Source organism: Canis lupus, chromosome 1 (assembly GCF_003254725.2).
Source record: "Canis lupus dingo isolate Sandy chromosome 1, ASM325472v2, whole genome shotgun sequence".
Classification (NCBI taxonomy): Eukaryota; Metazoa; Chordata; class Mammalia; order Carnivora; family Canidae; genus Canis; species Canis lupus.
Window position 1 is genome coordinate 111,599,974 of NC_064243.1, and position 24,855 is coordinate 111,624,828.

At 49.1% G+C, this 24,855-nt stretch overlaps 1 protein-coding gene across 1 annotated transcript; it reads left to right on the top strand.

The window, feature by feature from the left end:
* On the top strand, positions 1 to 23,245 carry XRCC1 (X-ray repair cross complementing 1). The gene is made up of 17 exons (XM_025424759.3): positions 1 to 200; positions 570 to 662; positions 8,696 to 8,806; positions 16,558 to 16,716; positions 17,636 to 17,710; positions 17,806 to 17,911; positions 18,132 to 18,241; positions 18,314 to 18,425; positions 18,579 to 18,831; positions 19,359 to 19,475; positions 20,262 to 20,355; positions 20,488 to 20,620; positions 21,032 to 21,086; positions 21,183 to 21,322; positions 22,394 to 22,484; positions 22,869 to 22,944; positions 23,050 to 23,245. The coding sequence occupies exons 1-17, from the start codon at positions 150 to 152 to the stop codon at positions 23,161 to 23,163; spliced, it is 1,890 nt and encodes a 629-aa protein (XP_025280544.1). The 5' UTR covers positions 1 to 149; the 3' UTR covers positions 23,164 to 23,245.
* Positions 23,246 to 24,855: the final 1,610 nt, after the last annotated feature.

Consider the following 24,855-nt stretch of genomic DNA (forward strand, 5'->3'; position numbering starts at 1 on the left):
GACGGGAGCGCCGGCGCGCCGCGGTTTGAAAGGCCCGAGCCCTGTGCGCTTGCGCACTCCAGCCCGCGCGGGGAGCGCTCCCCCCTCGACGCCCCCCAAGCTCGGACCTTCTTTTATCTCTGGCGCCAGGCGAAGCCCGAGACGTTGACATGCCGGAGATCCGTCTCCGCCATGTGGTGTCCTGCAGTAGCCAGGACTCGGTGAGGAACTGGCGTGGGGGGGAGGCTGGAAGACGTAAGGGAATCCGTGCGGGGGCGCTACAGGAACTTTGGGAGTGTGAAAGGGAACTTCACGGAAGTCCATGGCGGGTCGTGGGGGTTGTGGGGGGTTCCAGGAGGCTATCGGGGAATTCTGGGAGAGATAGGGGAGCTTCTGGACAGGAAAGGAGGAACTGGGGAGCATCCCGGGTGTTCCAGAGGACTCGAGGCAGGGTGTGGTGGGACTAACGGGGAATTTTAAATCTGGGGGAGCGCGGACGGCTCCGGAGGACTCAAAGGAATAACCTGAGAGCCGAGGACCGAGCTCGCTTCCCTGTACCCTTACTTTCCCTTTTCCACTCTTATCTCCAGACCCACTGTGCCGAAAACCTTCTCAAGGCGGACACTTACAGAAAATGGCGAGCAGCCAAGGCAGGCGAGAAGACCATCTCTGTGGTGCTCCAGGTGATCCTGCCCTCCCCCCGTCTGCTTCCTAAGGGGAGTCTGGAGACTCAGGGTCCAGTCACACTGCTCTTGAGCCAGCTGCCAGTGGGTTAGGACACTTTTCCCTTCTGGGCTTCAGCTTTCTTCCCTGGAGAATGGGCCGTGTGATGGCTATGCCCCTTAGCAGAGGACAAGGGTGGCCCAAGGACTAGGCCAGGATGACCTTAGGAATCAATGTATGAAAAAAAAAAAGGAATCAACGTATGGCCTCTGGGTAGGTTGCTTCTGAAGTCAGTGGGCACAGGGCTGGAAGGGGTCTCTTGGAAGATCATGGAAACCAATCAATCCCATTTTAAAGATGGGAAGACTGAAGCAGAGTGGAGTGCAGGGGTGAAGTGGCCAGTCTCCGTCCGTTCAGGAATGCTTGCCGGGTTCTTCTGAGTGCTCTCACCCAGTCTTATCCCAGCACTGTGAAGGTGGAGGGAGGCTGGGAGGAGAAGGTGGTTTGACCCCATATGGTATGGAATTCGACGGGCTGTTCCTGTCAGGGATAAGAAACGGGTGGGAGGAGAGAGCTAAGCTAAGCGTTTGAAGCATCTGCTCTGTGCTGGGTACTGGCCTGGGTGTTTCATCTTCATGATCTCTCTTCACAAGTGTGGTGTGACAGAGGGGCCCCTGTCACCGTCAGTCAATGGCTTGCAGGACTCAGACCCACATTGGTGCTGTGAACCACTTTGTCACACTGCTTTGTGTTCACACACTGGCTTTCTTGATCTTGGTTCTATTCCTTACTTCTGAACGGAGGGGTGTTTGGGGAGGGATGTTGCAGGGCAAGGCTCACATGATTGTGTCGAACACATTCTCAATCTCTCTCTTGCCCAGTGGTTCTGAAAAAATTTGGAGTCACAGAGCCCTTTTAGAATTGGAAGCTGAGGATTCTCTCCCCAGGAAAAATACACAGACCTATAAAACTTTCTGATTTTAGAAATTTGAACATCTCCTCAGTCCCTAACATAGTAATAATAACGAGAGCTGACATTGATTTAACGTTACAACTGCCAGTTACAGTTTGGAACACCTCATGTGGATCAACTCATTGAATCTATAAAAACCCATGACCTAAGTCTAATAGTACCTCCATTTTAGAGATGAGGAAACGGAGTCCCAGAGAGGTTATGCCACTTGTCCAAGAGCCAGTGTTTTAAACTGAGGGTGGTACAAAAAAAAATACACACACACACACACACACACACTGAAGGAGGTACAGGTTGTTCATGATTTAGTCTTGGGACCTGAATTCAAGTCCCCATCTCTCTGTCTTACTCATTCTGTGACCTCAGGCACATTTTTTCATTTCTTTAAACCTGTTTTTTCACCTGTCCATTGGGAATAATGAGATCTAAGCCAAGGGTTATTGTGAAAATGTGGTGACATAATGTCTGCAGAAGTGCTCTGTCAACACGTAGATGTTTGTGTAAAGGGAGGGATTCATGTGTTTATTACCAGGTGATGATTCTGCTGGGCTCTCTTAGGGATCAGGTGACCCCAGGAGGATCACATTCCATTCTCTACCCCAGTGGCAGTGAGAGCAGAGAGACCCGAGGCAGGAGAGACATGACACGGGGTTGAGGGAACCAGAGGGGCCAGAGCGAGCACAGGATTCTCTTGGCTGGGGAGACTGAGGGAGATATTGCAGCTGTCACTGAAATGGGAAACCCAGAGAAGGGGCAGCTTGAGAAGCTGACACCTTCAGTTGGGGTGTCCAGGTGTGCTGTGACTTTGGGACCTCTGAGGTCCACGTGGCAGTTAGGAATCAGAACCTGACCTGGATGGAGACAGACAAGTGGAAGTTGTCAGCACAAGGGCAGGACCGACAGAGTCTGGAGTGAATGGATTCTTAGGTTCCTTCATTCACTGAGTAATTATTTAGGAAGCACCTTCTCTAGGCCAGGCGCTGTTTCAGGTCCTGTGGACAGCACAAGACAAAAATACGTCAGTCCTGTGGAGCTTTCATGTTAGGAGGGAAAGACTGACAAACCAGTAAGTAAAGCACCAGATAGATGGTGAGTGCTGTGGAGGAAAATTAAACCATTAAGAGGAAAGGGGAATACTGCGGCTGGGGGAGGAGGCAGTAGCAAGAAGTTTTGCTTTTTTTTTTTTTTTTTTTTTAAGATTTTATTCATTCATTTGAGAGAGAGAGAGACTAAGACCACTAATGGAGGAGAAAGGCAGAGAGAGGGAGAAGCAGACTCCCCACTGAGCAGGGAGCCCGACACAAGGCTTGATCGCAGGACCCCGGGATCACGACCTGAGCCAAAGGCAGATGCTCAACTGACTGAGTCACCCAGGCGCCCTAAGGATTTGCCTTTAATATTGATCCAGGAAGGCCTCCCTGAGCGGGTGATGTTGAGCACAGGGAGCTTTGTAAATATCTGGGGAGGAAACAGACTGTGAGGCGCCTGCATGCTGGAGGAACAGCAGGGAGGCTGGTTTGGGTCCAGTGGAGTTATCCAGGGTGGGGAGAGGTAGGAGATGAGCTAATGGAACGGGGGCGTGGAAGGCCCCCAAAACACTGAAGGCCTGAAAGCCACTCTGACGACTTGCGCTTTTACTCTGGATGAGCTGGGAGCCCCTGAAGGGCTCCAAGCAAAGGAGGAACAGGTGTAGGCTTAGCTTCTCACAAAATCCTGCTTTCCTTATGGCAAATAAAGTGCAGGGAGCAAGCACAGAGGCAAGGCGACCTCATGGTGGCTGTTAATTTCTCCCATGTGAGAGACACTGGGGGCAGTCTGATTGCATTTGGCTATTGCCAGTGTGCAGGGTCCAGTTCCTGGTCCAGATCCACCAAATGCTAATTCTGATTCTTGTCAAGTGAGCAGAAAGGCAGACATTTCCAGATCCCAGTGCATGTGGATTAATCTGGGGGGTGTTCTCCTACCCTTCATTGTTTTCCTCCCAAGTATATTATGCAACATCTGGATTGCCACACAGGGTTCATCCCTCTGCTCTCGTGACAGCCACACACACCTTTTTTTGCTGGCAGTAGCTGATGGAGGCTCCATGGATAACCCATCGCTGTGCCAGGAAGAGTTCCAGCCCCTTGGCTAACCACTCCCGGGCTGGAGGGTGTGGCTGGGACACGATCCAGGTAGCTCTGGTGGCCGAGTGACGTGTGCCCTTTAGAAGAAATGCTTAAGCTTAACAGCAAGGTGGTGCACGTTTTGTGGTGGTTTCTCAGCAGTTCTGTAACCACTCAGTTTGCCCTCATGACATTTTAAATTGTCTTTCCCTTATTTGATGTGTAGCAGGTGTACAGCGGCCCCCCAGACCCCATGCACTCCTTCCTGCCACTGCCCCCCCCACCAGGTAACCACCGCTCTGATTTTCAGTAGCACAGATTTCGTTTTGCCTGGTTTTGAATTTTACGTAGACAGAAGCATCCGATATAGACATCCGTGTCTGGCTACTTTGCTCCATGTTGGTGGGTGTAGCTGGAGATGGTTCGTTCTCATTTCTGTAGAGTACTCCCCGGCTAAAGAACACCATTGCAGTTTTATTAGTTCTTTGAATGAGTATTGCATGTATATGGTGCAAAGTTTAAAAGGCACTAAAGGATTTATGCCTGCCTTTCCCACTTGCTTCCATAGGCAGCTACTGTTAGCAGTTTCTCACGTGGCCCTCCGGGGTCACTGAACACACATAACCATGTTTGTCCACCTCTTTTACCAAGTACACAGCATATGCACTATTCTGCTTGTTTTCTTTAAATTAAGCTAGATGGTGGAGATCTACTGGCACTGGGTAGAGTTTGACCTTATTCCTTTGAATGGTGCATAACCCTGCATTTCCTGGACATGGAACAAATTTTTTTTTTTTTTTAACACAGAAGGTCTCTCAGGAACTTTGTGGGCCTTACCAGCCCCATTTGTTTTTCTTTCATGAGTTAGGTCTTCCTGAGAAAGGTGCACGTGAACCTGGCCACAGATGACCAGCATCTCGTGCTCAAGCCTGCCTCCTGTCTGCTGAAACTGAACACTCACTCTTTTTTTTTAAAAGTAGGCTCTATGTCCAGCCTGGAGCCCATTGGAGGGCTTGAACTCACGACCCTGAGCTCAAGACCTGAGCTTGAGCTCAAGACCTAAGCTCAAGACTTGGACGCTTCACTGACTGAGGCCAGTTGGGACCCCCCCTAATTTTTTTTTTTTTTTTTGAGAGAAAACTCACAGAACTTGAAATTCACCATTTCAGCCACTTAAAGTGTACAGTCCAGTGGGGTTTGGCATATTGATGGTGTTCTGCAGTCACTGCCATTAATCAAGCACATTTTCATTGCCCAAAAGAAACCCCACCACCATTCGACAGTCACTCCCTATTCCCCTCTCTCCTGCTCCCCAAGCTTCCCTAGCAGCCACTGATCCACTTTTTGTCCCTGTAGATTGGTCTCTTCTGGGCCTTTCACACAAACAGGATCATATACTGTGGCCTTTGTGTCTGGTTTCTCTCACCGAGCATACTTTCGAGGTTCCTACGTGTTGTGTGTGTTGGCACTTTCTGTTCCATCCTGTGGGGATGCCATACAATGTGGGTCCATTCATAAATTGATGGACGTTTGGGCCATTTCCATGTATGAACACTTTGGTCGGAAATTCTTTATCAAAAAGAAGAAATATAAGGGAATACATGTGCATGTTTGAAATAGAAGTAGTTAATATATGCAAAAAAAAAAAAAGATCATTCACTTAGGATACATACTGAGCCTTGTGCTTGTGGGAGAGGTAGAGATTGTTGAGTTTTACCTCAAGGGTTGGAATAAGGGAGTTGAAAAGGAGTGCTGGGCTATAGGCGGGCAACTGGGTCGGGTTTTTCTCCCAGGCATTAGCCGCATGTGTCATGAACTATTTCTTTAACCTGTCTGAGCCTGTTTCCCCATCTGTAACACCGGAGACTGACAGACTCTTCCTTCTAAGGTGGTTGTGAGGTGAGGATTCAGTGATGTCCGGCCCATGAAGAGCTTAGCCAACTGTGATAGACAGAATAATGGCCTCTAAAAGATATCCACATCCTGACCCCTAGAACCTGGGAATATGTCACTGTAAAGTGGCATAGGGGACTTTATGGATGTGATGAAGTTAAGGCTCTCGAAGGGGTGAGATTGTGGGTTATTTGGGGGACAAGAGGGAGCCCAGTGTCATCTCAAGGTCCTTATTTTTTTTTTTTTTTTTTTTTTTTTTATCTCAAGGTCCTTATAAGTGAAAGGAGGGGGGCAGGAGAACCAGAGAAGTAGATGTGAAGATGGAAACAGAGGCCAGAGTGATACCCTCACTGGGTTTGGAGGCAGAGGAAGGGGCCACAGGCTGAGAAATGCATGTGGCTTCTAGAAGCTGGAAATGAGGCAAGGAAACAGATTGTCCCCTAGGACCTCCAGAAGGAATGCAGCCCCGCTAACCCCTGGATTGAAGCCTTGTGAGACCAAATTTCAGGCTTTTGACCTCCATTATCTATAAGAGGCATTGTTTTGAGGCAGAAGTTTCTGGTAATCTGTTACAGCAGCAGTAGGAAACAGATATACCAAGCCCCTGACACATAGTGAGAATCTGAAAGTGTTGGCCTTGATGATTCCTTTGTGACATATGGGGACACTGAGGCAAGTGGCTCACCAAAGCCACTTGATCAGGAAGGGCAGAGCTTGAGTTACAACTTAGGAGACGTTTGTTCCTTCAGCAAATGGTTACTAAGCACTTCCCATCCATCTGTCTGTCCATCCATCTGTCCATCACGAATGCATTGAAGGCCTTCTGTGGGAATAGTATCAGCTGACATTTATGGAGTGTTTGCTCTGGGGCAGGCACTATCCAAGGGGCTTCATATGTATCCCTTATTTGAATCTTCACAACGACTCAGTGAGTTAGAAGCTGTTACTGTGCCCATTTTATGGATTAGGAAACAGGCAGAAGGAGTGAAATGAAACTCTTTGCTCCAGCATCACAGACTAAGTATGCAGAGCTAGGAAGGATCAGACACCATGCTTGGTGTTTGGGACACAGTGGAAAATGACTTAGATATTGTCTCTGCCCTCATGGAGCTTAAAAGTCTGGTGGAGGAAACAGATGCTAGGCAAATGCAAATTAAAAGTGTAGTTACAAAAAAAAAAAAGTGTAGTTACATAACATTAAGTGGTGATACTGAAGAAAAATAAGAGTGGTCTAGGCAAGGGGAATGGCAGGTGCAAAGGCGCTGTGGTGGGCAGGAGCTGGCCTGTTCCTGGGACAGAAGGAAGGCTGAAGTGGCTGGAGGAGAGCCATCAAGTGTGGCAGGAGGCTGAGAAGTCATGCTAGGATTTCTTGTGTACCTGGGCAGCACCGCACACCACCCCAGGGCTCAGCCGTGGAGGCAGGGGAAGCACCAGGAGGCCAACTTGCCTGAGCTGTGGGAAGCCCCTTCCCTCAGCACCGCCTATTTCTCTAGCGTACGTGTGATGTGGTGGAGGAGCACGCGTGGACTCCAGCCAACCTGCCTGGGCTCTGGGCCCGACTCTGCCACTCACCAGCTGTGCGACCTTGGGGGAGTTACATAACCGCTTCCTGCCTCCGTTTGCTCATGTGTTAAGTGGAGATAATAATAGCCCCTGCATGGCAGAGCCGTTGTGAGGAGAGGAGATGCAAGTATTACATGTCTGGTGCAACGTGAGCACTTAGATGTTTGCTGCAAGTGTTATTGTGGTGATTTTATTCTGAGTCATCTCAGCGCCTCTCAGGAGGAGGGTTATTAGGACAGCCCACCCATTCCACGCAAAAGGGAACCATCGCTCAGAAGTTGCATGCCACCCAGGCTTGCACAGCTTGGAAATGGCAAGGCTGGACTTGAACCTCACCCCAAGTCCAGGCTCCTAACTCCCATGTAAGGATGTCCCTGTTTGTGGCGGTGTGTAGGCAAAATCTGGGCGACCTCTTGCCGTTGGAGGGTGATAGGCAGACTGGAGCTTCAGATGATCTGGGGAGTGGTGGACTAGGTACCTTTGAGTGTTGTAATAACTTATCCTTCTAGGAACCAAAGAGAAGAGACTCGGACTAACTGCCATTAGTTAACTAACATTCTTAATGAAGAAGCGTTCCTAACTGCCTTCTGCCCCCAGTTAAAGGCTTTCTGTGCCTTCAACTGTCAAGACGGGAATGGCAGGACCTTTGCAGGGAACCTTCCTCCAGAGAGATAGCTCTCTTCTTCCTTCAAAAAGTAATTATGGAGCATTGACTGACAATGCCTCCTGGCTGACAGGGGCACAGTGCCCTACTACATGCTGTACAGTGTGGCCATAGTATTCATGTGTATATTCCTGGACTTGGTGATTATCCCCATTTTACAGATAAGGATACCGAGGCTCCAAGAGATTGGCTGATAAGGCCATTTAGTTACTGCATTTTGCAGCTGGGATTCAAACCCAGAAATCAGTGATGAGCAAACCCACACCAGGCCCCTATCCTGAGGGAGCTTCCTCAGAGTCCTGTGTGATTAGAGTCCTGTGTGATTAGTCCTGTGTGATACCGAGGCTCCAAGAGATTGGCTGATAAGGCCATTTAGTTACTGCATTTTGCAGCTGGGATTCAAACCCAGAAATCAGTGATGAGCAAACCCACACCAGGCCCCTATCCTGAGGGAGCTTCCTCAGAGTCCTGTGTGATTAGAGGGTAGAGGCGACAGATGTGCCATTTGTGCACATGATTATTTGAATGAAGTTAGAACCCTGGCAGGTACTATCAGGGTGCACTCCATGGTGGCAGGTACCGTGCCAATCTGGCAGAGTCTGAAGGAGTTGGGGCTCCATAAGCTAGTGTGGGAGCTTAGGCATACATTCGGTGAAGATTTCTGAGCTCCATTCTGGGCCATGCCCTGTGCTACATGCAGGAGATACAGTGGCACCCCTCACCCTGGCTCCCACTGTCAGAGTTGACATTGCAAGGAGACATGGCAGCCCAGATGGGGGTCATCACTCTCCCGAGGTCCCACAGTGAGGCCAGGGACAGAGCAGGCACTTACAGTGGGCTTTCCTCCTCCCACAGTTGGAGAAGGAAGAACAGATCCACAGTGTGGACATCGGCAATGACGGCTCGGCCTTCGTGGAGGTGCTGGTGGGCAGCTCGGCCGGAGGGGCAGGGGAGCAAGACTATGAGGTAAGCAGGGCTTTGTGATGGGCCCCATACTGATCCCTACCCCAGGTGCCCCCATCACTGCTTCCTCCCTGGGGTCTCGGCTGGGGTGGAGGCAAGTCACACAACCCTGTGCCCTCTAGAGGTACAGACACAGGTGATAAACTGCATACCAGGGCAGAGACCCACATTTGCATGGGGGCCAGGGGCAGGGGCATGAATAACCAGATGCACTTGTTTGGTCTAAGAGGCCATCACTGCTTGAGAGCAAAACTGCTTGTCTCTGGTCCCAGGGGTTCTCACAGATGTCCTGGCAAATTGAGATTCTGCATTGTTTGGGATGCCTCTGCTAGTCACTTCATATGTGACAGATGCTTATAAGAGAAGGATTGCCTTTTGCTCCATTACAGACATTTTATTTATTTTTGTAAAGGTTTTATTTATTTGAGAGAGAGAGAGAGCAGGGGGAAGGGCAGAGAGGGAGGGAGAAGCAGGCTTCCCACTGAGCAGGGAGCCTGACTCAGGTTTGATCCCGGGTCCCTGGGATCATGACTTGAGCTGAAGGTAGACACTTAACTGATTGAGCCCCCCAGGCACCCCTATTTTATTTTATTTTATTTTTGAAGATTTATTTATTTGAGAAAGGGAGAGAGAAACAGTGTGAGCATGAAGGGTAGGGAACAGAGGGAAAGGGAGTATCTTCAGCAGATTCCCTGCTAAGTGTGGAGCCTGACTTGGGCTCGATCCCAGGACCCTGAAACTATGACCTGAACCAAAATCAAGAGTCAGCCACTTAACTGACTGAGCCACCCAAGCCCTAGGTGCCCCACTCTGTTACAAATATTTTAAAAGTTGGCACAATCCTTTTCTTATTAGTTGAATTCATTAGAACTGGGAGAGATCATAGTTAGCCAGCTGGCTAATCCACAAAATGTTTTGGGGTAGAAGTAAACCTACTTGAAAAAACAAGTTTACAATTTTAAATAGTAAACCAGTTTTCTACAAGATGAGTTTTTTTCCTTGCTGTGAGAAGTTGTTTTTAATTGAAGTATATTTTGCATACGATAAAATGCACAGATACTAATGTACAGCTCAAGGGCTTTTAACTACCGTAGGCACCTGTGTAACCGCCCCCCAGGTCAAGACATGGAGCATTGCCAGCATCCTCAGGAAGTCCCTCGCACCCCCATCCTCCGACCCTTGCCGGCTCTGGCAGCCTCTAGTCTCTCTGTCACTACAGACTAGCTTTGCCTATCTTAGAATTTCATATAAGTAGAATTTTACAGTAGGTACTCTTTTTTGTGTCTGGCTTTTCTCATTCACTGTCCTGGGTGGGTTTTTTGTGTGTGTGTGTGTGTGTGTGTGTGTGATGTCAGCCAAGTATCATTCACCTTAGGCAGAGACCACAATTTGTTTATCCATCCTCCATCTCATCTCCTAGATGGGCATCTAGGCTGTTGCCACTTTTTGAAAATTACAAATAAAGCTACTGTGAACATTTTTGTACAGACCTCTGCACAGAGATCTCTTTTGGGTAAATACCTAAGAGTACATGTAGGGTAGATGTACGTTTTAATCTCATTAGACACTGGAAATTTTCCAAAGCGGTGCCATTTTACGTTCCTGTCAGCAGAAGCTGAGAGTTCTAGTTGCTTCGTATCCTTACCTATACCTGATGTTACCAGTCATTTTAATTTGTTAAATTTCAGCCATTCAGATGTGGTGGTATTATGACTAAGTTGTGTTTCCTGACAAGTAATGACATTGTGTAACCTTTCACATACTTACTAGCCATTCATTTTATCTTTTTTTATGAAGTGTCTCTTCAGGTATTTTGCTTGTTTTTTATTGGATTGTTTGTCTTTTTGTCATGGATGTTAATCATGGGTTTGTTTGTTTTTTTTTTTTTTTTCAGATTCATGTGTTGCAGATTTTTCCCCTAGTCTATGACTTGCCTTTTGGCTATCTTTAAAAAAAATTTTTTTTAAATTAAAGTATAATTACCATACAGTGTTATACTAGTTACAGGTGTGCAATGTAATGATTCAGCACTTCCATACATCACTCAGTGCTCTTCACGGTCAATGTACTTACCTTTCCATTGTCTTAACAGTGCCTCATGATGAATTGATGAAGTCCAATCAGTCATGGTTTTAAGCTTCTTCCTTTCTTTCTCCTTCCCTTCCTCCCCACCCTCTCTCTCATTCTTTTCTTTTTTTTTTTTTTTTGAGTGCCTTTTGCATCCTATGAGGTATATTTGCCTGTCTCAAAGTAATAGTATAATCCCTGTATTGATTTATTACAATTCTAGAGGTCAGAAGTCCAAAATCAGTGTCAGTGGGCTAAAATCTTAGTATTAGCAGGGCTAGGTTCCTTCTAGAGGCCCAAGGGGAGGATCCATTTCCCTACCTACTGCAACTTCTAGAGGCTGCCTGCATTTCTTGGCCTGTGGCCCCTTCCATCTTCGAAGGCAGTGATCACAGTACTCTAACATCTGCTTCCATCCTCGCTTCTCTTCTCTCCTGCCTCGCTCTTTCTATTAAAGACCCTTGTGATGACACTGGGCCCACCTGGATAACTCAGTGTTATATCCTCATCTCAAAATACCTGATCACATCTACAAAGTCCACAGGTGCACATGGACCTTTTTGGGGCACCATGATTCTGCCTACCTCCATCTTCTGTGTTTTCTTCTAGAAGCTTTATAATTTTAGATTTTACATTTATATCTGATTCATCTCAAATGAATTTTTGTATATTGAGTGAAGTAGAGGAAAAGGTCATTTTTTTTTTTTTTTTGTTCTTATTGTTGCTGTTGTTGTTGAAAATTCTCTAAAAAAAGATTTCCCTGGGGTGCCTGGCTGGCTCTGTTGGTGGAGCATGCAATTCTTGATCTCAGGGTTATGAGTTTGGCCTTACACTGGGTGTAGAGATTACCTAAAAATAAAATCTTTAAAAAAATTTTTTTTTCTTTTTTCCAACTGAATTGTTTTGATTCTTTTATTGCAAATTAATTGAGCATATATGTGTAGGTTTATTTCTTTGCTTTCTATTCTGTTTCATCAACAGGTATGTTTATCTTTGTGCCAATACCATATTGTCTTAATAGGAAATATTGAGGGATGCCTGGGTGGCTCCATCTCATGATCCCAGGGTCCTAGGATTGAGTCCCACATTGGGCTCTTTGGTCAGTGGGGAGCCTGCTTCTCTCTCTGCTTGCCACTCTCCCTGACTGTGAATGCTCCCTCTCTTTCTGTCTCTGACAAATAAAATATTTTTGAAAAATAGTAAATATTGGGATCCCTGGGTGGCGCAGCAGTTTGGCGCCTGCCTTTGGCCCAGGGCGCGATCCTGGAGACCCGGGATCGAATCCCACGTCGGGCTCCCGGTGCATGGAGCCTGCTTCTCCCTCTGCCTGTGTTCTCTGCCTCTCTCTCTCTCACTGTGTGCCTATCATAAATAAATAAAAAATTAAAAAAAATAGTAAATATTGGGATACCTGGGTGGCTCAGCGGTTGAGCGTCTTTGGCTCAGGGCATGATCCTGAGGTCCCGAAATCGAGTCCCACATCAGGCTTCCTCCATGGAGCCTGCTTCTCCCTCTGCCTATGTCTCTGCCTCTCTCTCTCTCTCTCTGTATTTCTCATGAATAAATAAATAATATCTTTAAAAAAATAGTAAATATTGAAATCAGATTGTGGTGGACTTCCAGCTTTGGTCTTCAAGAGAATCTATTCTAGATTCTTAGCATTTATTTCCATGTAAATTTTAAAACCAGCTTATGAATAACTTCATTTATTCCAGACTTAGGAAAAGTTGCAAAAGTAGTACAGAGGATTCCCTTATAATCTTTATGTACATCCCCCAAATGTTTGTTTGTTTTTACATCCCCCAAATGTTAACACAGGTGTACTTTTTTTTTTTTTTACTGAACTGAAAGTAAATTGCATATGTGATTTTGTGTTATCTATTCCTGATAAATACAGTGGATATTTCCTAGAAAGAGAGATACTCTCTTACTTAACCTCAGTACAATTAATCAAAATTAGGAAATTAACCTTGATGTAGTACTGTGTCATCTGATCTCAGACATTATTCAGATTTTCTTCATTATTTCAATGATGTTCTTAATAGCAAAAGAAAATTCAGAATCAATGTATTGTGTTGATTTGTTGTGTCTGCTTGGTTTCCTTTTTCTGGGAACAATTCTTGTGACTTTCTTGGTATTTTATGCCATTGACATTTTAGAAGAGTAGAGGTCAGTGACTCTGTAAAATATCACTTATTGTACAAAATGTCTCATGTTTCCTGATAATTAAATTTAGGCCATACACCTTTGGCCAGAACACCACACAAGCGATGTTGTATTTTTCTCAGTACATTGGATCATGGAACACATGCTACTGACTCTATGACTGATGATGTTAACTTGGTTCATTTTGTAAAGGCAGTGCAGGCCAGATTTGTTCAATATAAAATTATTGTTTTGCCCCGTGTAATGAATAAGTATTGTGGGGAAATACTTGGAGACTATATAAATAACTCATCTATCCACAAACTTGTTTTAACATCTGTTATTGATTCTTGCCTAAATTTTAAATAAAATATTTTATTTACTTATTCATGAGATGCAGAGACCTAGGCAGCGGGTGAAGCAGGTTCCCCATGAGGAGCCCATTGTAGGCCTTGATCCCAAGACCTCAGGATCATGACCTGAGCCAAAGGCAGATGCTCTACTACTGAGCCACCCAGGTGCCCCAATTCTTGCCTAAATTATTGATGCTATTTGAATGATATATATATTTTTTAAAGATTTATTTATTTAAGGGGAGGGCAGAGGAAGAGGGAGAGAGAATCTCAAGTAGATCCACACCGAGCAGAGCCTGACACAGGGCTCGATCTCAGGACCCTGAGATCTTGAGCTGAACTAAAACCAAGAGTTAAATGCTTAACTAACTGCACGGGCACCCAGGTGCCCTTGAATGATGTTTTTGTTTTGTTTTGTTTTGTTTTGTTTTAATTTTTAAATTTTATTTCCCAGTTGTTGATAGCATGAAAAAAAATACAAGTGATAATTGTATATTGCCTTGTATCTTGTGACCTTGCTAAATTTAGTTATTCTTGTAGGAAAATGCCATGGGATTTGTGTAGATCCTTTGGAATATATTTTTTTAAGACTTTATTTATTTATTCATGATAGACAGAGAGAGAGAGAGGCAGAGACACAGGCAGAGAGAGATGCAGGCTCCATGCCGGGATCCCAACGCGGGACTCAATCCCGGGACTCCAGGATCGCGCCCTGGGCCAAAGGCAGGCGCCAAACCGCTGAGCCACCCAGGGATTCCCCCTTGGGCAGTTACATTGTATGTGAATAAAGACAGTTTTCTTTTTCTTTATAATCTTTATGCTTTTTTTTTTCTTTTTCTGGTTTTATCACACTGACTAGTATCTCTAGTGTTGTGTCAAACAGAGGTGATGAGAGCAGACATCCTTGTCTTGTTCCTGATCTTACTGGCAAAGCATTGAGTCTTCACCATGAAATACAATGTCAGCTGGAGATTTGTTTATAGATGTGTGTTGTCAGGTTGAGGATATTCTTCTCTAGATTACTTGATGGAGAGCTTTTTTTCGTGAATGTGTTTGGAACTTTATCAGTTGCTTTTTCTGATCTGTGAGACACATTTTCACAGATGAAGTTTTCCTTTGGCAAACATTCTAAAGGTTATATAAAGTGCAAAAACGTAAATCGAAGCACATGAAATTTTGAAGAGTTAATTTGAACAAACAATTCATATTGGGGGCCCACACTGAAAATGATTAGGGGTGCTCTGTGGGCAGACTAGGACAGAGCTTTTTATAGAGAAGATGCCAAAGGAAGCCAAAGACATGATTTAATTGGCTGGAGTTTAAACAGTTGCCTCATTTGGGAAGTCTAGTTATTTTGCTGTTAAGTTGTTCTTGAATTTCATTTTCTCAGACTTGAGAAATTTAGTTGGCTGTTTATGATTCATTGTGTTTGCATTTCATTTTCTGACTCTGGTGTAGATTTGGGTTTATTTACAGAGGCTCCCTAAGCACTAGAGTCACCTAGTCTAAACCCTGCTTGTTAGCTGTTTTAACAAAGTCAGCAGTCTTTGAGACTATTAAAAAAAGTTCTCTGTTCTTCTTGGCAAACAGATTTGGATTAAAATTCTATTTATAACGATGGAAACTGAGTAAGTGCCTTTTTAGTTAAAGTTTTATCATATCTCTGGGCACCTCAGTGGCTTGGTCAGTGAAGCATCTGCCTTCGGCACAAGTCATGATCTCAGAATCTCAGGATGGAGCCCCACATCAGGCTCACTGCTGAGCAGGGAGTCTGCCTCTCCTTGTGACCCTCATCCCTCTCCCTTTTTTTTTTTTTTAAGATTTTATTTATTTGTTCATGACAGACACACAGAGAGGGAGAGAAAGAGGCAGAGACACAGGCAGAGGGAGAAGCAGGCTCCACGCAAGGAGCCCGACGTGGGACTTGATCCTGGGTCTCCAGGATCCAGCTCTGGGCTGAAGGCGGCGCTAAACCACTGAGCCACCCAGGCTGCCCCCTCATCCCTCTCCTGCTCTTTTGTTTACTCTTTCTCAAATAAATAAAATCTTAAAAAAAAAAAGAATTAGCAACTAATATTGAACCCAAGAGGCAAGAAGACTAAGGTGTGGTGAAGAAGTAATGCAGGGAGCAGGTGCCACCCCAGGGGCTGGGGGAACAAAAGGACATGGAATTATTGAAATGTTTAGAAGCTTGGAAGCGGGGTTCTGCAGAGCTGAAACTCAAACCTGGAGAAGCTGGCGCTGGAATCCCTGAGAGGGGCCAGGTGAAACCAGCTCTGCAGATATTAAGACACTGAAACCAGATTCCTCTGCTGTCCTGGGGTGGGGCTCTGCAGGAGCCCAAACACACCAGGAGTGATGCTCCCAGAGCTGCAAGGAGATGGTGGGGCAACAGTCCTTCCTTTTGCCTCTCAGCCTCTCTGTAGCTCCTCCTACTGGCAGGGCCTGAAAAGGAGCAGCTGGAGAAGCTGACATGTCCCCAACCAGTGTCTCAGCGCTGAGCCCCAAGAGAATCACTTATAACAGGTGCAGCTCTCCTGGATCTCTGGATTCTGCTCTCTCCTTTCTGGCCTCTGATAATTCCTCTACTTTCCATGCGCTCAACCGTGCATTTGCAAAAGGTATTTGAGTATTATGCCAGTCGTCGTGACAATTCTCTGCTCGGAGAGTTCTTTAGGTTGTGTAGCTGGCTCTATGGCCAGATATAGAAGACCCTTTGAAAGAATTCAGAGACTGTTTGTTTAGACCCGGAAGTTGCAGGATCTTTCTGGGGCCTGTGTCAGGGAGAAGCTGACTGGAGGTGCAGAAGCAGGGGAAGAAAAAGGCGTTGGGGCAGGGCAGCCTGGGTGGCTCAGCGGTTTAGTGTTGTCTTCAGCCCAGGGCGTGATCCTGGAGACCCAGGATCGAGTCCCACGTCAAGCTCCCTGCATGGAGCCTGCTTCCCCCTCTGCCTGTGTCTCTGCCTCTCTCTCTCTCTGTGTGCGTGTGTGTCTCTCATGAATAAATAAATGAAATCTTTAAAAGAAAAAAAAGAAAGAAAGAAAGAAAAAGGCGTTGGGGCAGGTGGAGGTGCAGTCTCGATCCGGTGACTCCCTAGACCCTAATAGGGCCCCTGCTTTTTTCCCGGCACCTAGCAAGTATCATTTCAATCAGCCAGCCCTGCTTCTTCTTCTGTGTTCCTTTTCCCAGGTGCTGCTGGTCACTTCATCTTTTATGTCCCCTTCTGAGAGCCGCAGTGGCTCCAACCCCAACCGTGTTCGCATTTTCGGGCCAGATAAGTTGGTCCGGGCAGCAGCTGAGAAGCGCTGGGACCGTGTCAAAATCGTTTGCAGCCAGCCCTATAGCAAGGTATCTGGGGCGGGAGCTGGGGGTGTAGAGTCCTCAGTTGGCATGGAGAGAGGTGAGGGGCCAGTGTTGAGTCCCAGAGGGCTGGGAGGACGGGGCAGCTGGTCCCCAGGGGGCTTGTGAGGAGGCTGGCTTCCAGAGGTCTCTGAAGTAGGATTGCAATCCTTCCTGTAGGTGACACTTCATTTTCTAGAGGATGTCTGGGAAAGGTGAACTGCAGGATCTCAGAGGGGAATGGGAGAAGGGGGCAGCTGACCTGGCAGAGGAATAGTCTAACAGTTACCACCATGGGATCTGGAATCAGACGCTGGGTCCCCCACTTCTTAGCTGTGTGACCTTGGGCAAGTGCCTTAACCTTTCTGGCCTCAGTTTCCCGATCCTTACAGGGTTGCTGTGAGGTAGGAATGCTAAGCTGTGGTAACGACAAGACTCAAGTATGTCATGATACTCCCACACAGTGGAGGTAGACTTCTTACCAGCAGACCTGTCTTGGGGAGTATTTGGCTGGTCATCCAGGGACCCAGGCTCCTCAAGATCATGGCTCTGCGTCCAGCCCAAAGAGTGGAAAAGAGTCTGGAGCATTTCTGTGTTCCAGAAGTGGCATATAGTGCTCCCTCCCATTCTGTAGTCAGGAATTCGGGCATGCAGGAGAGGATTCTCTTGGACACCCAGCAGCCTTGGCCATTTGCCATGAGGCTAACAGAGCTAGTGCACATAAAGGGCTTACAGCCGAGTCCAGCCCAGAGTTAGGGCTTGCTAGCGGCTAGATGTTATTGTTGTCATCAGTGTTCTCCGGGCACCTCCCTAGACATGTGTGTCCATTAGAGGGAAAGAGCTAGAAAGGGGTCTTCCCAAGTGAAAGGGGCTTGGAGCCAGGCTCTGTCCTTAGCCAGGCTTTATGACCCCCACCTCTCTTTCCCAGGATTCCCCCTATGGCCTGAGTTTTATACGGTTTCACAGCGCCCCAGACAAAGAGGAGGTAGAGGCCTCACCCCAGGTAAGCTCTACCCACCCACCCCCAGAGTCTTCTTCCTACTACTTCACCCCCACCTGCCAACAGCCACTCACTGTGCTGACCTTGTGAGACCTTAGAAGGTGACCAAGCTTGGCCAGTTCCGTGTGAAGGAGGAGGATGAGGGTGCCAACTCCCTGAGACCTGGGGCCCTCTTCTTCAGCCGGATCAATAAGACCTCCCCAGGTGAGTGTGGAAGCTTGGGTCGTCAGTCTAGGGTTGGAACCACAACGTGGGTCTGAGGAAGGAAGAGCCTAGGGACTCCCGGGTGGGAGGGAGGAGGCGGCTGGGGGTCTGGACCCCTGGATCACTCACTACTGGGCTTTGGGAACAACACTCTCTCCCATGGGTAGGAGCGAAGGGTCTCAGGGCCTAGATCACCCAGATCCGCTTTCTCCCTCTGTAGCTGCAGCCACTGACCCAGCAGGACCTAGCTATGCAGCTGCTACACTGCAGGCCTCTAGTGCCACCTCTTCACCCTCTGCAGCCTCCAGGGCAGTAGGCAGCACTTCCAAGGTGAGATTGTCACCTGGTTGGGTGGAAAGGGAGGAGAGAGTTGAGAGGCCTCAACTCATCCTAACCCCTCAGCCTCAAGAGTCCCCCAAAAGGAAGAGAAAGTTAGATTTGAACCAAGAAGAAAGGAAGACGCCCAGCAAACCATCAGCCCAGCCCTCACCACCTGCCATCAAGAGACCCAAACGTGAGCACTGGCTTCCTTGTTCTTGTAGGGGTCTGTGCTCTTATGTCCTGGGGAGGAGGCCCAGCTGGGGGCCTGGACTCCTGGGTCTGAGGGAGGAGGAGCTGGGGTTTAGTCCCACTAGCACTAAGTGAATCCACTCTTTGGCTTCCCCAGCGCCAGCTCCCACCCGCACCCCAGCCACCCCAGTCCCTGCCCCAGCACGAGGCACAGTGCCAGGGAAGACCCGAGAAGGCGCCGAGCCCAGGGGACCACGAGCTGGCCCGCAGGAGCTGGGGAAGATCCTTCAGGGTGTGGTGGTGGTGCTGAGTGGCTTCCAGAACCCCTTCCGCTCAGAGCTCCGGGACAAGGCCCTAGAGCTGGGGGCCAAGTATCGGCCAGACTGGACTCCAGACAGCACCCATCTCATGTAGGCTTGTGCCCTCCTCCCCATTGTGCCCCCTGGTGCTTCTCTGTCTCCCTCTGGCTCCTCCATCTTGCTCTCTCTCTCCCTGACTGCCTGTCTACCGTCTGTCTCTTTTTTTTTTTTTCTTAAGATTTTATTTATTCATGAGAAACACAGAGAGGGGGAGAGAGAGAGAGGCAGAGACACAGGCAGAGGGAGAAGCAGGCTCCATGCAGGGAGCCTGATGTGGGACTCTATCCCGGGTCTCCAGGATCACGCCCTGGGCCAAAGTCGGCGCTAAACCGCTGAGCCACCGTGGCTGCCCTGTCTCTATCTCTTTGGTCCTATCATCTGCTTCTTATTCTGATTCCTGCATCTTTCCCTTGGTCTCCTAACATCTTTTTCTGTTTCTCTCATATCCATCTCTTTCTCTCTCTCTCTCATTCTTCTCTCTTCCCCCATCCTCATCTCTTGTCCCTTGCGCCCCTCCCCCACCCACCACCGCAGACCACACCTGACTGACCACACCCTCCCTTCTGCTGCCCCACCAGCTGTGCCTTTGCCAACACCCCCAAGTACAGCCAGGTCCTAGGCCTTGGAGGCCGCATTGTGCGGAAAGAGTGGGTGCTGGACTGTCACCGAATGCGGCGACGACTGCCCTCCCGGAGGTGAGGCCTCACCACATTCATGCACTTCATACGGATATGTGTGTGCACCTGCTGACCCTGCTCCTTGTCCCCACACTGGGCAGCGCCGGGGATCTGGAGAGTGGTTAGACCAGGGCCTGCCAGTGGGGAACACAGGCGGGCTCCTCCAGCGTCAGCAGGCTTCTGAGAGGCAGGGCAGGGGCTGCACGGCTGCTGAGGAGGAGGGAGGACTTTCCCAGGGTCTCAGGGCTCTGTGAAGTCTGCTTAGGGAGACTGAGAAGCATGGCAGGCTGGAGAAATTGCTGCAAAAGGCGCATGTGCCTAGCATGTGGGAAATCCCATGTAAGCATCAGCTGTTCTTGTTGTGATAGAGCTAGGGACCCCTTCTCCTGGAGTGTCAGCCACTTAAGGTCCCATGCCATGAATATAGTGTCAAGGTCTTTAAAAACATATTTGCTTTTGAGGATTTTCCCTTGACTGATAGGTATTCTCCTAATGAGAAACTGCTTTTGATTCTCAAAGGGGAAAATTATTTCTGGGTTGTTGTTGTTTTTTTCCTTTCTGAAATGGGGCATTTCTTTCCCAAGAGGGCGGGGAAGCAAGCCAGTGAGGCCCATGTCTCTGCTGTGGGTGGCTGTGGTGACTGATGGGTTCAGTGGGGCCCTTCCAAACCTGGAAGCCAGGGCATCCTGAATGATTAGTAAATGCCATTTGCTGTGGCTTCCTGAGCACTGGCCCCCACGCCCACCTCATATCCTCTGGAGGACACGATATGCCGTTTGTCTGAGGCCTGATTCCTCCTCCTAGGTACCTCATGGCAGGACCAAGCTCCAGCAGTGAGGATGAGGGGGGCTCTCACAGCGGCAGCAGCGGGGATGAGGCCCCCAAGCTTCCCCAAAAGGTCCTATGCCCCCTGCCATGGTGGGGAAGGTGCAGTGGGAGGAAGACATGGGTCTGTTGTGGAACCCCAGACTCTCCATCCTTGTCTTCAGCAAGAACACATACTCATACCCATGCTGCCTTCCCTTCTCAGCGCCCCCAGACCAAAACTAAGCTGCCTCAGGCAGCAGGACCCAGCTCACCCCAGAGACCCAAAACCCCAGAAGAGACCAAACCAGCCTCACCAGGGCCCCAGGAAGATACGGACAGTGAGGGGGAGCAGTCAGGTCAGAACCTAAGGGAGGAGGGGTTGGGGGCCTGGACTCTTGGGTCTGAGGGAGGGAAGGGGTTTTAGGTCTTAAGCCTGAGAGAAGAGGGGGCTGGGGACCTGGACTGCTGGGTTCTTGGAGAAGAGAGGGATGAGATCCTTCAGATCTGAAGGGAGGAGAAGGGGCTGGGGCCTGGACTCCTGCATCTGAGGGAGAAGATGGCTGGAAACCCAGACTCCTGTATCTAAGGGAGGTAGGGCTGGATCCCAGACAGTGGACCTAGGGGAGGGGAGGCTGAAGTCCCAGATAACTGGATCTGGAGGGCAGTTGAGGTTGAGGCCTGGCATGCCTGCATCTGTGCTTGGGCGAGAGACCAAGAAGGAAGGTTACCAAACACGTGCCCTTCATTGACCAAGCTTCCACTTGCAGAAGAACAGGGCAATGGGGCAGAAGATTCTGGGGATACCGAGGATGAGCTGAGAAGGTAAGGTGGGGCTGGGGGTGTCGAGGTAGTCCCAGACTTGGGTGGAGGGGGATCTGGTCTGCATGCTCTTCCCCCACGCCCTGTTGTCTCTCCCAGGGTGGCTGAGCAGAGGGAACAGAAGCAGCCCCCTGACCAGGGGGAAAATGGTGAGGACCCGTATGCAGGATCCACAGACGAGAACACAGACCACGAGGGTCCCCCAGAGTCTCCTGACCTGCCAGTTCCCGAGCTCCCAGGTAGGAAATCCCTCCCTGCCTCCTTACATGGGATCTGCCTTTCTCAGTTCTCAGCTGTGACTCCCACCACCCAACCCTTGGATTGAGGCTGCTTCCCATGACTTGTGATTTGTCTCCCCACCTCCTTCCCCCATAATCCCTGCCTCTGCTACCTTTTTGTTGTCTTAGGAAGCAGACACCCTCTTATGACTTCCCTCTCTGTTCCCCCTCCTGACTTCCTGCTGTGACCGCCTCCATCACAGCCCAGGGCTGGGCATGACCCCCTCTGGCTTTCTACTCAAGTGCCAATGGTGCCTCCTTCACCTGCCTCTCGGGTTCAGGTCTGTCAGCATGGGAGGTCACCCAGGCACACAGGTGACATGGGCATGGGTCTCTTGGGGCCTCAGTGGTGATGGCATTGCTATTTGTCCTCCTAACATGAGTGCAGGGGGCATGGGACAGGCAGGGGTGAGAACCTTGGCCAACAGAGAATGGAGGGAGGAGCTAGGCAGCCAGGGTCTGCACAGAGGTGAGGGTCAGTGGCAACTGGAAGAGGCTATTTCTATACGGTTCCCTGTGGGTCTGATGGGCAGGAAAGTACTTTGATCCTCCAAAGCCCCAAAAGTGTCATCCGCAGATTGATGATTTGGAGAACTATGTTAAGATGGAACAAAGAACAGAGGTGTCCTGAAGGTCAGAGCCGGGGAAGGCACTGGCTGGTAGAGGACTGTGACAGCCAGGGTGAGCAAGTGACAGGCTCTAAGGCTGTGAACTGGGCCACATGAGCTAGGTGCCACCAGCCCATCTGTGATGTACCTCATGGAAGAAACACATAGCAGTAATAGTCATTTTGTCTCTCACCATGAAAGCAAAGCAAAACAAAACAAAACTCCAGTTCCCAGAAAAGTTCTATGGGCCTGGCTGAGAATCACCGTTTGTGACAAATGTCTCTGCCAGGGCATGAATGAACAGGCCTCCCAGCCACTATACTGGCCTCCTTCGGGTCTTGCCTTCAAGTGCTCTGTGGCTCCTGGCTGGTGCTTTGAAACTCCAGGCGCCTCACACTTGGCACCTCCACCATCTTTCCTGCAGACTTCTTCCAGGGCAAACACTTCTTCTTGTACGGAGAATTCCCTGGGGACGAGCGGCGGAAGCTCAGGCGATATGTCACAGCCTTCAATGGGTCAGTCTCCAGGGGTGGGGGCGAGGGCAGAGAGGGATTATGCTAAGTTGTGGGAAGGAAGGCGATTGGGAAGATGGAGAAGGGGTACAGCCTGCTGGATGGGCACAGGCTCTGCTTGCTCTGCTGGGCCCCCCGGGATGTATAACTTTCCCTCTCTTCCTCTTCTCTACAATGAGGCCCCCTCTTCCCGCTCACCTTCTGAAAGGATTAGCAGTAGTGGGAGCCCTTGGTATTGTGGCTGTGGCAAGGCTGGCTCGGGGAGAGTGGGGGCCCACAGGGTAGCCCGTAGGGAATGGAGGTGAGGATGAAGGGAAGACAGCCTTGGAGAATGGTTGAGGAGTCGGATGTCAGGAGAAGAGACACTGACTCTCTGCCTCCTGCCAGGGAACTTGAGGACTATATGAGTGACCGGGTCCAGTTTGTGATCACTGCACAAGAGTGGGACCCCAGTTTTGAGGAGGTGAGCTCCAGAGGGGTGGGGAAAGGGACACCCAGCCCGCCCTTGTGTCACCTCCACCATCACCTCACTCACATGTTCCTGTATTCACCCCTCCCCACCCTGCAGGCCCTGATGGACAACCCCTCCTTGGTGTTTGTCCGGCCCCGATGGATCTACAGTTGCAACGAGAAGCAGAAGTTACTTCCCCACCAGCTTTATGGGGTGGTGCCCCAGGCCTAGAGTATGTGCTTGCATGCACTTGCACATGCTTGAGCGCGCGCGCACACACAAGATGAGCTCAATAAAGGTGATCTGGTTTGGAGTAGCTGCCCCTCTTACTCAGAAATCTCCTGAACCTCCTAGAGGGCCCCAGATTGTTGTCATAAGTTTGGTTTTTGCTTCCCTTCTGAGGGTCAGGTGTCTTGGCTGCCTTAAGACCCCTGCCCTGGGGTCCTAGAAAGAATGAGGGGCTCTCTTTCAGGGGTTAGATAGGGAAGGAGCTCTTTGTCACTTCTCCCTGGCAACTTACCCCTGTAGTGGCAGGTGGCCGGGAATTGGGATTCTAACCCATTGAGCCCATTCCTAGGTCTTGTTTGTCCCTTTCTGAGTCCTGGGCTGGAGGCCTAGATGCTCGTGAGGTGTGCTTCCCAGCTCCCCCGGGGCCAGGGATATCTCCCTTTTTTTCAGGGCTTTCAGAAGTGGTTGTGGAACTGTCCCCAGCATGGTAGAACAGGGGGAAGGGGCATTTGAGCCCCCTCAAGCCTCCACCACATTTAAGTTGGGAACTGGGCAAGTGTTAGAGAAGTGGACGGAAGGTAGGATGGAGTTCTAGGCAGGGGCCGGGGCATGGGCAAAGGCCTGGCTCCCTGGGGTCAGTTGCTTAAGAGGCTTTAGGGGCAGATCTGTCTGGAAGGATGGACATAGTCTTTGCAGCTTTGCTAACATGGTAGCCTGTGGACCTGGGTAACTATAAATGAACTGCAATGAAATGAAGGGGAAATTTTACTCTGTTGATGACACTGGCTACCCTGCAGGTGTTCTGTGGCTGCTGTAATAGAGAGCACAGATAGAGTACATTTGCTTCACTATAGAAGCAAAAGGACAGGGCTGTCCCGAAGGGCTGTGAACACCAGGTTGAGAAGCGTGGATGTTATCCTGGAGCTGGGAAGGTCAGGAAGGGGTTGGAACAGTCAGATCTCAATAACAAATGACCATAAACTTAGTGTCTTAAGCCCACGGAAACTTACAACTTTCCAGGTCTGGATGTCTCACATCCAAAATGGGTCTACGGGGCTAAAATTCAGGGTGTAGGCAGGGCTGTGTTCCTTTGGAGGCTCTGGGGGAAATCTGCTTTCTTGTCTTTTCCCCTTGTCTTCTGTATTCTTTTTTTTTTTTTTTTTTTAAGATTTTTTAATTGTTTATTTAAATACACAGAGAGGAGAGAGAGGCAGAGACACAGGCAGAGGGAGAAGCAGACTCCATGCAGGGAACCTGATGTGGGACTCGATCCCGGGTCTCCAGGATCACGCCCTGGACTGAAGGCGGTGCTAAACCGCTGAGCCACCTGGGCTGCCCCTCTTTTTTTTTTTTTTTTTTTTTTTAAATACTTTATTCATTTATTCATGAGAGACAGAGGGAGAGAGGCAGGGACACAGGCAGAGGGAGAAGCAGGCTCTATGCAGGGAGCCGGACATGGGACTCGATCCTGGGTCTCCAGGATTATGCCCTGGGCTGAAGGCAGGCGCCAAACTGCTGAGCCACCCAGGAATCCCCCTGTCTTCTGTATTCTCTGAATATACTTCTGTATTCAAAGCCAACAGTGGCCAGCGGAGTCTTTCTCATACCAAAGCACTCGGACAGACTCTCTTGTCCTCTCCTTCCACTTGTAAAGATACTTGTGTTTACATTGAGCTCACCTGGATAATCTAGGAT

What these genes read in the sequence shown, in the direction of transcription:
- XRCC1 (XM_025424759.3), top strand. Translation starts at nt 150, where the DNA reads ATGCCGGAGATCCGTCTCCGCCATGTGGTGTCCTGCAGTAGCCAGGAC. An exon ending in GCAGCCAGCCCTATAGCAAG is followed by an intron (nt 16,717 to 17,635) that starts GTATCTGGGGCG and finishes TCTCTTTCCCAG; the next exon opens with GATTCCCCCTATGGCCTGAG. An exon ending in GGGACCCCAGTTTTGAGGAG is followed by an intron (nt 22,945 to 23,049) that starts GTGAGCTCCAGA and finishes CCCACCCTGCAG; the next exon opens with GCCCTGATGGACAACCCCTC.